This window comes from Protopterus annectens, chromosome 13.part0, assembly GCF_019279795.1.
Source record: "Protopterus annectens isolate FY-2018-M chromosome 13.part0, PAN1.0, whole genome shotgun sequence".
NCBI lineage: Eukaryota > Metazoa > Chordata > Ceratodontiformes > Protopteridae > Protopterus > Protopterus annectens.
Window position 1 is genome coordinate 1,326,187,735 of NC_056747.1, and position 13,053 is coordinate 1,326,200,787.

Consider the following 13,053-nt stretch of genomic DNA (forward strand, 5'->3'; position numbering starts at 1 on the left):
AGTCAACAATATAGTTTTTTTAAGCAGAAACAGTCTCTGCATCTCTCTAATTTAAACAAGCTGGATATAACTATGCAAACTATATAAAGATAAGATGATAAGCATTGAAAAAAAGTACACTACACAGAAGAAGAAGAAAAAAGCCCTCTAACTTAAACGGGCTCTGCGCTAATAAAAAGCGAGGTATAATATAGGATAGAGTAACTTATAGAAAAAAACAGCACATCTCTAATATATATATATATATATATATATATATATATATATATATATATATATATATATACACACACACACACACACACACACACACACACACACACACACACACACACACACACACACACACACACACAAAAAGCAGTTGTGGCTGTTTAAATGTAACCAACAATATCGCCCCAAGCACACACAGAGAAAAACTATCGCTAAGTGATAGGAAGAAATAACCTATGTAAATATTTTCTTAAACAAGTTTTGACAACTTTCAAGGCAAAAATCGAAGTAATACTACTTTGACAAAAATGGGATATGTAGGTCTAGATACAAAGCGGACAGAAAAAATATCAAACATCATTAACTAGCAAATCAAAAGCTAACTAACTATGCACTCTAAGAAAATTCACACTGCACACTACTAATATAAGCAAATTATTTTAAAAGTCAGTAAAAAATGTAGAAGAAAAAACATATTCCACTTAGCCAGAGATAGAAGAATCACCTGATCTATTTCAGCAGCAAACGAGATCTGGGGAAGACACTAGAGCATCATGGGATAGGGAATAAGCCATGAGCTAGTTGAAGACGGCTGAATCAGAACCAAGGATTGGTTCCGAACCTATCAGTAAAGAATGAAGGTGAGATAGGACAAATTCACATCTGTTTTTCATTTCTATAAACCTAGGAAGGTTTGTCACAGATATTGTGAAAAATACCACAAGGGAAAAAGAAGACGCAATTTTATAGAAAACATACCAATGAATTTGTCGCCTCATAGTAAGACGCTGTCCAGTTTGATTCTCAGCTAGAGCGTCTTCTGCATGGAGACATGCGTGAATGGGCATCCCTTCGTTGAAGGCTGTGCGTCAGGATTGGCAACTCGGCACGTAAAAATCATCAACTGCCAGTCATTAGCGGACCAGAGTTCCGCTATGGCGACCCCTAACCGGGAAAAGCCAAAAGACACAACAACAACATCAAGCAGAAAACAGCACGAATAAAAGTTAAATTATATTTTCTTTGTTATGTGGTACTCGATTTGGATTTAATGGAATGAAAAGCACTTCATAATGAGGAATCTTGACATTTGGCTAGAGCTGTTTTCAAAGGATGCAAAAGTAATTACATAGCAGTTGTATCATTTTCCTGTACCATGTTTCAGAGAGATAGAATACTGACTGTGTCCCCAATGTCCAGTTTTCATAAGTCATAAGTCAGAATAAAAACTCCAGATGTGACGCTGCTGAGGAGTAGGTATGCAGAAACAGGTAAAAACAAAATGCTGTTTATTTACTTTCTGAGTTACATTGCTTATTCCTGCACACCCAGTGTGCATGGAATTCTGTGTGGTCTGCCCTGAAATGGATCTGACCATGTGGAGGCCCTACAGAAGCAAAGGGTCGCCAGAGCTGTCCTGATTTGCACCTAGAGTATACCTGCAGTGTAGTTTTTGTGCTGTTTCTACAACAATGAATGCAATCCTGTATTGCTTTTCACCATCGACTGTTAGCACACTGCTTCCTGAGTCCAGTGTTTGATTCCCGCAGCCGCCATTTACCTACTGTGTAACTGAATGAATCACGTAACCAGACAATGTGCTTGGGCAGTTTGGACATTGGGCCAGAATGAAGATATGTACTTTTTTTCATTTTCTTTGAGTGGCCTGCCAAAGTCATAAATGTTTTGGGATGTAATAACTGTGTGTCAATTAAATGAGGTTAAATTATTCATAGTGGACACTGTACCCAAACACTTTGTATGCTAACACATCGGTGCACAACGTGTCACTATGTACCTTTTAAAAAATCTAACTGTTAACTCGGCACTTCCTGCTTTACCTTTAACTGTGGAATGCACAATTCTACCTTGCTGCCACACCCCTAAGTACAGTTTTTTTCTCTGTAGTGTGTGTGTGTGTGTGTGTGTGTGTGTGTGTGTGTGTGTGTGTGTGTGTGTGTGTGTGTGTGTGTGTGTGTGTGTGTGTGTGTGTGTGTGTGTGTGTGTGTGTGTGTGGTGAGATGACTAGTGTGCTGGCCTACTGCTTGGTGCACCTTCCATTTCACAGTACATTCTGCTGAATGCATAGTGAATGATATAGGATTCTGTACTGAACTGGATGAGTTAACATCTGTATTGGCAAAATGTAATGCAGCCCTGAATCTCATTCTTTGTGTAAAGATATTCTCATGGAATCCATCATTTGTATTAGGTTAACACAACAAATGATCATCTGGAAGTCCACTGAATATAAACCATCCAGTCACAAACGATCAAGCAACATCTCTCCAAAACCAAACTTCTAATCATGTTGTTTGCATCCTCAGGTAGAGATTCCACCCACCCCATCCTCTTACTTAAATATATTAAATTTATGATTGAGCAACTGTGGCCAAAGGAAAACACCATAACAGGATGGCCACTGCATGTACCTGGACTGTGATTTTACAAATGAAGAATAATAATGGGAGACAAGCTGGGGAAATGGATGAGGGAGTAGTAATTTGTCAGGCAGTTATTGCAGAGGGTTAAGTCACTCAGATATTAATGAGTTGCTTGCTATATTGAAGGTGTAGGGCTTGATTATTTCCACCCTTAATTGGTCTACTCTGTGACTCTGAGCAAGTCACTTACTCAGACAGTGTGCTCGGGTTGCCCATGAAAAGGGGAACTTGTGTAGGTCAACAAATTAGAAGGTGACCACATGTTTAGCATTACATCAGTATAACTGACTCCTATACTGAGTAACAGACATAATAAGTAGCAGACTTGTGAGGCTCAGACTTATACAGTGAGCATGAGGTTTCTAAACCCCCCTCAGAGTATTGCTAAATGTATTATATCTGGTGTTATAAGTAGCAAAACTGATAGATTGTTTCATATTTTTTGCTTTATTTAACTACTTAAAATCTTTGCCTCCTTTTAAAATCTAGATTATGTGTTTATATCGGACTGGAGAACAAACTCTGTATTCCGAATAAGAAAGAGGGATGGTGGTGGAGTCACTGAGATCCGCAAAGGATTAACATCAGTCATGACAGTCAAAACATATGATGCAACTCAGCAGACTGGTGAGTAAGCAGAAATGGAATCATGGGATATGAAGTACGAGACTTGATAGCAAGTAAAATGTAGAACAATAAAGCATGCACGTTAATGTCTGTTATGTACTTCACAGATAAAGATTCTAGTTGTCTACTGATGTACTATGTTCTTCATCTGTAAATATGTTGCAAGTAATTGCTATGTTATATTGTTAATCACTATGTAATCCAATGTAACTAAGGTCTGTTTATTTTAACTGTCGAGCTTTTCTCCCTGGGCCTCCACTGAAAATGGACCTACGTCCAGCCGGACACTCCCGGTCAACAAATGTAAATAAAGTAAATAAAATAAAATAAATCACAGGAATGGAATCATGGGATGTGAAGTACGAGACTTGATAGCAAGTAAAATGTAGAACTATAAAGCATCACAGGAATGGAATCATGGGATGTGAAGTACGAGACTTGATAGCAAGTAAAATGTAGAACTATAAAGCATCACAGGAATGGAATCATGGGATGTGAAGTACGAGACTTGATAGCAAGTAAAATGTAGAACTATAAAGCATCACAGGAATGGAATCATGGGATGTGAAGTACGAGACTTGATAGCAAGTAAAATGTAGAACTATAAAGCATCACAGGAATGGAATTCTGGTGAATCTGGGCATACTGGGGCAGTGCGGTAACTGCCTCATGTACACAGACAATCCTCTCCTCCTACCACCCAACACTACAACCTGCGAGAGATGCAATTACATAGCCAAGCTGGAAGCTAAGCTCTCTCCGGCCAAGATTGTGCTAGACAGTCAAGAAGAGAAGGTTAACACCTGCATTACACCTCAAGCAACTCATAGCCTTTCAAAACCCACACCATCAACACCCACACATAGCAACACTAAACCCACATATGCGGAGGCCCTTAACATTAACCTGCCCAAGCAACAAGGACCTTCAAAGCCGAAACGCAAACAAACACCAGTCACAACCAAAGTGACACATAGCTCACAACACCAGTGTGCCACCCAACAACAGCCCCTAAGGCAAGACAATGTACCCAACACTTTAGTCATAGGTGACTCTATAGTCAGGCACACTGATGTCCCACTCACCAGGCTGAACAAGGAGAAAATTACAGTCAGCTGCCTGTCAGGTGCCAGGATCCGCCACATAACGCATGCACTAAAGTCACTCCACAACAAGTACAAATACAACTCTGTCATTGTCCATGCTGGAGTGAATGACTTGAGACGTACCTCCCTGGACTACATGAAAAGAGACATGGAAGAGCTCTTGGATCATGTGACCCAGGCAGGTATGACCCTAGCCCTGAGTAGCATCCTGCCTTCGCCCTGAATGATACCACAGTATAAGGACAAAATGATTGACTTCAACAATTGGCTAAGCTTCTGGTGTCATTCAAAGGGGATTCAGTATTTGTCTGCCTGGGAAGACATGATCGACAAACCACGATACTTTGCCAGAGATGGTCTGCACCTGTCACCCCTGGGATTCAGGTTACTGGCTATAGCTCTTGCCATCCCTATAGTGCCTTTTTTAGGCAAGGTTCAAAGGATAAAACCACCACCGTAACAGATACAAGCATGCAAAATCTGAAGGTAATGCTACTCAATGCTAGAAGTCTAAACCTCAAAATGCACTCTCTCGAGGCACTCCTAAAAATGGAGAACATCGATATCTGTGCAGTAACTGAGACCTGGTTCAAGGCTCCAGAGAGCACCCCTGCAATACCAGGCTACAATTCTTACCACACTTTTCGGCCACAAAACCAAGACCGAAACACGAAAGGTGGAGGAGTGTCCATATTCACCAAGGATATTCACAACTCCAGGCTAGTTGCCCAACACAATGTATCTGAAATTCTCCAGGTGCAACTAACACTAGGTAAGACTTCAATCCAAATTGTAGTTTGCTACAGATCCCCCAACATGCCCCAAGATTCTCACTACACCTTTCTAAACATACTGGAAAATATTAAGATGCAACCAAACACCCTAATACTGGGTGATTTCAACTACCCTGCCATTAATTGGGAAAACTCCTCGGGTACCAACTCCTTTTCCCAATGGTTCGTGGAATTCATAAATTCTAATGCCCTGGATCAACTAATCCATTGTCCCACCAGGGGAGCTAATATCCTAGACCTGGTCATTACCAACATGGGAGATAGATGCTCCACACCAGTGGTCACCCCCTCGTTGGTTAGGTCTAACCATAAGCAAATCACCTTTGACATCCACATCCCACCCCCACCTCCCAGTAAGGAAACCTCCTTAAAAAACTTCTCCAAAGCCAACTTCATGCCACTGAAGTCAGAAGTGACAAACTTCACAACACCCATGCAGACGGGATCTGGAAGTTCGACTGCAGAATCCTACACTAAGGCACTGTATGAGCACATCCGCTCGTGCATGAATCGGGCCATCCCAAATAGAACCAAGATGCTCTTCTCCAAAAAAGGAAGCCAATCTGGTGGTCCCCTGCTATAAACAAATTATACAACAGAAGGAATAAACTGTTGCAGAAAAGAGGAAAATCCCAGGATGCAAAAAACTTCCTCAGCAGCCTCAGTAAGAAGCTGAGATCCCTCATAAAATCCTCAAAAGCTAGTTACTAAAATAAAATTGCCAAAGATTCCAAAGACAACTACAAGGCATTCTATAGTTATGTCAAGAATCTAAATGGCAATGCTCAGATCTGCTCTGAGCTACAACAGAATGGCATTAAATATACTGATCCTAAGGATATTGCCAATATCCTGGCAGATCGATTTAGTGCCAACTTCACCCCCCTCTCACCCCCTAAAGGGCCCATCTCAATACCAAAAGATTGCCAAATTCTGATAATCACGGCCACGCAGGTAGAAACTGCACTCTCCAAAGCTAAGAATACAGCATCCATGGGACCAGATGACATCCCAGGCTGTGTACTACATGAACTACAAAATGAGCTGGCACCTCACCTAAGTGTCATGTTTAATCATAGCCTCACCTCAGGCTTCATGCCCACTGAGTGGCGCACAGCTACAGTTATCCTGCTCCACAAGGGAGGATCCGCCTTGGATCCCGGGAACTACCGTCCCATCAGTCTGACAAGCCTGATCTGCAAGGGCATGGAATGCATTATCATGGAACTTATAAACAAAGACATTGGCAATCTTCAAACACTGGACCCCACCCAGTATGGGTTTGTGAAGGGCCGATCTTGTCTCCTGAATCTGATTGACTTCTTCGAATCAGTCTCCAGAGCTGTGGACGAGGGTAAGGTGGTCCACACAGCCTATCTGGACATCGCCAAGGCCTTCGACACCATCCCCCACTCTGGAATCATAGATAAACTTACTTAGCTGGGCATAAATCCCTACGTCACTCGGTGGGTTGCCAACTGGCTTACTGACAGAACCCAGACTGTGAAAGTAGCCGACTCCAAATCTAGCTCCAGACAAGTGACAAGTGGAGTACCTCAGGGTTCAGTCCTGGGACCACTCTTGTTTGGCATCTACTTCTCTGAAGTACAGGCCAACACTAAGGGACTCTGGCTAACAAAGTTTGCAGATGACTGCAAACTGGGAGCCATTATTGAATCCCCAAATGATGTGGATATTCTACAAAAAGGCCTTACAGAAACAGATGCCTGGTGCCAGAGCCATGGGCTCAAGCTTAATGCCAAGAAATGTATAGTTATCCCCTTTGGAAAAAAACATGTACCCATGAATTACCACATAGGTGGTAGGATGCTAAACATTGAAAGTGTGATGAGAGACTTAGGGACACAGGTGGACAGTGGTCTCACTTTCGATAACCACATCACCACAACAGTCAGGAAATCCTTCTATGTGGCACACCTCATCACTAAGGGCTTTTCATCCAGAAAAAAGGAGGACATTGTCCCACTGTACTCATCCCTCATTAAACTCATTATAGAGTATAATGCCCCATTTGTTATGTACCTCACTAGACATCTGCAACAGCTGGAAAGGCCACAGAAATACCTCACTAAAAGAATCACAGGCCTAAAGCAGATGTCATATGCTGACCATCTAAAAATCTCCAGCTATGCTTTGTGGCATATCGTCTACTCAGAGGCGATCTCTGCTTAACATACAAGGCCATGTCAAACCCTGAGCTGTTGGACATGCTCCACTTAAAGAAATCCCAGTCCCTCAGAGCCACACGCTCCAGGAATCTAAACCTTGTCATCACAATGAACAAAACATGCTGAAGGGATAGGTTCCTGACCCAGAGACTCCCCATACTCTGGAATAGACTGCTCATACATGTCAAGCAGAGCGCCTCATTGGCCCTCTTCAAAAGGAACCTTGATGATTGGATGGGAGATAGGAAATTCACCCTGGGGATCATGTCAGTCACCCTGCTAGACAGGGGCCCAAAGAAGTAAATATTGTGGGAAGAAATATCTAGGGAATTGGGAATTGTTATGGCTAGGCTTGCATAGGCCTTAAGGCCGATAGCCTAGTACCAACTTATGAACCTATGTGAAGTACGAGACTTGATAGCAAGTAAAATGTAGAACTATAAAGCATCACAGGTCCATCCATCATGCATGTATAGTGTGTGTGTGTGTGTGTGTGTGTGTGTGTGTGTGTGTGTGTGTGTGTGTGTGTGTGTGTGTGTGTGTGTGTGTGTGTGTGTGTGTGTGTGTGTGCATTTGCATGTGTGGATTTGGATGTGCAGGAGTGTATGTGTATGTCTATGTGTGTGTTTTCACTTGTAACAGCAGAAATCAGAAACTGCCATATTCAAAGTTAAACAACCTAAAAACTGAAAAACAAAACTTTAAGTAACATGTCAGTCAACACAATACTACCTACAAAACTGTATTTTTAAAACCTTAGTCTCAATGTAAGTGTTTATGAACTGGAAATAGAAAGACATACCCTATGATTTAGAAAGCTTTAATGAAATGTAGATGCCTTAACTCAGAAGGTTTCCACATTGTGTACAGCCTTTTGTATTCAGAAACAACTTTAGTGTTTAGGTTTTCCTTTTGCAGAGGCCTCAGCATGGAGAGTGGGCTTATGGGTGAAGCTGCATGCTAATTAGGCAGTGCAGGGGAGCGTCCGATGCTAATTAGACATGTGCTGTTTCCCAGAAATGTCAGTGGCTCGCAATTTGCTCACTTAAAATAAATTTTACTCTTGTAGGAAAAAGTGATTATTGTAAAAACACAGTGGTCACCCTTCAATTCTATTGGAGTATCCACAGCAGTGGTCACTCATTCACTTCTATGGGAGTACTTATATCAGTTGTCATCCATTTACTTCTATAGGAGTACTCACAGCAGTGGTCACCCATTCACTTCTATAGGAGTACTCTCAGCAGTGGTCATCCATTCAATTCAATCGGAGTACTCACAGCAGTGGTCACCCATTCACTTCTATGAGAGCACTCTCAGCAGTGGTCACCCATTCACTTCTATGGGAGTACTCTCAGCAGTGGTCACCCATTCACTTCTATGGGAGTACTCACAGCAGTGGTCACCCATTCACGTCAATGGGAGTATTCTCAGTAGTGGTCATCCATTCACGTCTATGGGAGTACTCACAGCAGTGGTCACCCATTCACATCTATGGAGTACTCTCAGCAGTGGTCACCCATTCACTTCAATGGGAGTACTCACAGCAGTGGCCACCCATTCACTTCCATGGGAGTACTCACAGCAGTGGTCACCCATTCATGTCTATGGGAGTACTCACAGCAGTGGTCACCTATTCATGTCTATGGGAGTACTCACAGCAGTGGTCACCCATTCACATCTATGGGAGTACTCACAGCAGTGGTCACACATTCACTTCTATGGTAGTACTCACAGCAGTGGTCACCCATTCATGTCTATGGGAGTACTCTCAGCAGTGGTCACCCATTCACATCTATGGGAGTACTCACAGCACTGGCCACCCATTCACTTCTATGGGAGTACTCACAACAGTGGTCACCCATTCACTTTTATGGGAGTACTCACAACAGTGGTCACCCATTCACTTCTATAGGAGTACTCACAGCAGTAGTCACCCATTCACATCTATGGGAGTACTCACAGCAGTGGTCACCCATTCACATTGATGAAAGTACTCTACTCAAAGAACAAGTAAGCTTAGCAAAGACATGGAGTGTGTGGTGTTTTAGTGTAAATGTTTGTGGACATGTGTGTGTGCATGACTATAGCGCCATGAATGAAGTTGAATGCACGTATGTGTTTGTGCATGTTTGTGTGTGCATTATGTGTGCCTGTTTGTACATGGATGGTCACACCATGGGGTTAAGTAGTGAATCTGGAGTCTGGATGTGTTATTTTGGTGTGTGCGCATGCACATGCATGTGTGTGTGTGTGTGTGTGTGTGTGTGTGTGTGTGTGTGTGTGTGTGTGTGTGTGTGTGTGTGTGTGTGTGTGTGTGTGTGTGTGTGTGAGTATAGAGCGGTGCCTCTGCTAACATTATGCATGGGCCACAAGGGAGACCTCTAGCACGGTCAAGTCTAAAAGTGCAGTGTTATATTCAGAGACATGGTAATAAGCAGGTAATGATGGCTTTCTCTTTGCAGCTAGACCTATCTCTGAATCACATTTTCTACCCATAGTAATAGTTTACCAACCCGGAGTGGTCTGTTAGTGAGACCGGTGAGGATTTTATTGAATCCCAGTGATAGTCTTCCATTGTAATGAACTGAAAACAAATTACTGTAAAATTAAATCAATTATTTGTGATGAGTGTGAGGGTTGTCTATGAAGTGTGTGTGTGTGTTTGTGTGCACGTGTGTGTGTGTGTGTGTGTGTGTGTGTGTGTGTGTGTGTGTGTGTGTGTGTGTGTGTGTGTATGTGTGTGTGTGCGTCTGTGTGTGTGCGTCTGTATGTGCGTGTGTCTGTGTGTTTGTGTGCAAGTGTCTGCGTGCATTCATATCTGTGTGTGTGTGTGTGTGTGTGTGTGTGTGTGTGTGTGTGTGTATAACCGCAGTACTTACAATATTCAGAATCATGTAACTTACAAAACTAAGCAAACTGCTATCAAGTGTTATGTTATTCAAATCAAAACTATCTACAAAGTGTGTATTTTTAAAAGTGTAGATTCATTTTTGATGTGTATAAATTGGAAATGGAAAAAAGCATATTCTCAATATTTTTAGCAAACAAAATTGAATAATTGTAAACTGAAATATGGTATAGTATGAGTGTGAAAGTTTTTAAAGATGCAAGTTTCTGTAAAAAAAGCAATGAAACTTGATAGCATGTAATGACTGAAAAGGATTTCAGCATACATACCTATAAAATGAGTGGTACAAAATCTTTATTTTGTTCAGTAATGCTCAAAATACTTGAATGTTTAGTTATTCTAAGTAAACAGATGTTAATAATTTTAAAACAAAAGCAGAGGACAGGACAGAATTACTAAAATGTATCCAACGTTAAAGAATGAGCTGTACTTCAATTACAGGGTTTTCTTATTTTTTTAATTTGTAAGAAACCAAGAAAGCTGTTTTTTTCTTACTTTTTTCTTCACACATTGCTTATACAAAGAAATTAGTAAATTAGTTTTTATTTCTTCATACACTTTTCAATATATATATATATGTATATAAAAAACATTTTCACAACCAAACATCTCTCCTAGGCACCTCACACTCAATAAACAGCTTCATCGCGTGACTATTTTCAGCTAATACCCCCTCTTGCTACTCAGGCTTGTGTTGTTGTACTCGCCCTTCATTTATGGTCACCATTAGTTCTTCCTTACACAGCACCCCCCCCTCCCCCATCATCCATGGATGGAGTCTGTAGAGACCCCATCGTTCTTATTGTAACATTTAGGGAGGTGGTATATCTGTCATGCAGGCACAGTTACGTTCGCTTTCAAAGTTCTAAATCACACTGTCATTCAAACAGCGAAATAAAAATTAAACTACCATTTCAGCTGCGTCTGTAAGTTGCACCTCCAGCCCTACTCCTCTTAATAAGACAGTAACTTAATAGATGCTGAAATTATAAAAATGACAGCTGGCCTGATGTCACACAGTTACTTTGGAAAGTAACAGATCCCTGGAACAAGTGAATGCACTGTTAAGATTTGTAAAACTGGATTAATAGAATAGTGCATTCCTTATTTCTTAAAATATCAAACAAATCTCTCCAAATGTTATGTCCCTACTGTTTAAGAATTTGGGTAAGGCGTGCAGTTCCTTAAATTATCCACCCAATAACTGCACTGTACAAAATTCTCTCTTTGCTGCTTTCTCCATATTTTCTCTTCCATAAAAATATTCCTCTTGGGTACAACTGGAATATCCAGTTCACTGATATCACGCCAAGGCCCTTCAGTACGCTCTCCATTTTTTCTATGCATGATGCGTTTTTTCTCTTCTAGCTATAGCGGTGGACTTCTCATAGTCAAGGGTTCTACTTTTCCTAAGATAGGCAGAGTTCATGCCCCATCAGTCTGAAACAGCCATTCTGGCATTCCTGCTGGTGGTGGGCAAGGAGGGTGGGGAGCTGACATTTATTTCTACAAGGTCACTCACTATCCAATAAGTTGCAACTATTTTGCTGTCATCCTAGAATTTGAACAAAGTTATCCACCCAGCTCAATATCTATTCTACTCTTAAACATATTTCCAAATAAGGAAATTACATGCTTGAATTATATTCTTTTTTGGTGACATTAAATGAGTATTTTAACATGAGAGTTAGTCTTCTTTCATATTTAATAGATAACTATTTAAAGTGTTGCACTGGGAGAAGTGTAAGTCAGTACCTGTAACCATTAATAATCAATTATATCAATTTCCACAGGTACCAACGCATGTAATGGCACCCACTCGCCAAATGGTGATTGTAGCCACTTCTGTTATCCAGTTCCAAATGGCAATCGTGTCTGTGGATGCCCTTATGGAATGAAATTAGGCATAAACCAAAGGGAATGTGAACCTGATGGATCCACTGAACCCACTGAAGACCCCTGTGGGCAGTATTCCTTTGTTTGTGATGAAGACCACTGTGTTCCAAACTCCTACATGTGTGACGGAATCCAAGACTGCGCAGACAATACTGATGAGAAAAACTGTAGTAACCCAGGTAAAGGATTTCTATAGGTTTATATTGCTTTAAATTTGAAGAGATTAAATATTTTTATCTATACATGCATAACCTTTATATAAAACACTGCAGACATGTATCTACCTTAAAATTCATTAAAGCATGTATATGTTAAAAAAACAGTGGGGAAGATTCAAAGTTGCCATCTGTACCACAAAGCAGATGCAGTGTGAATAATGGCATAGTCACACACACAGTGGGACGTATGACACAGTGGCAGTGCGAATAATGACACATTAACACATAGTGAGAATAATGACACAGTGACAGTGCACATAATGATACAGTGACACACAGTGTGAATAAAGACACAGTGACACACAGTAAGAATAATGACATAGTGACACACAGTGAAAATAATGACACAATAACACATAGTGAGAATAATGACACAGTGACACACTGAGCACATAATGACACAGTGAAACACAGTGGGAATAATGACACACAGTGGGAATAGTGACACAGTGATACGCAGTGCAAATAATGACACAGTGACACACAGTGCAAATAATGACACAATAACACACAGTGCAAATAATGACACAGTGATACACAGTGGGAATAATGAATCAGTGACAATGCTGTCGGAAGTGCAGTTTACAAACAGAATTTTATGACAGTCAGCTACCACTCACTGTGGCCCAAAATAAATGAGAGATTCACAGCAATG

At 41.1% G+C, this 13,053-nt stretch overlaps 1 protein-coding gene across 1 annotated transcript in view; it reads left to right on the top strand.

The window, feature by feature from the left end:
• LOC122788060 (low-density lipoprotein receptor-related protein 2-like) overlaps nucleotides 1-13,053 on the top strand; it is a 1,238,079-nt gene that overhangs the window by 305,719 nt on the left and 919,307 nt on the right. The window contains exons 21-22 of the mRNA XM_044054982.1: nucleotides 3,147-3,284; nucleotides 12,078-12,359. Coding sequence (XP_043910917.1) covers nucleotides 3,147-3,284; nucleotides 12,078-12,359 — 420 coding nt within the window. The remainder of the gene's footprint in view (nucleotides 1-3,146; nucleotides 3,285-12,077; nucleotides 12,360-13,053) is intronic.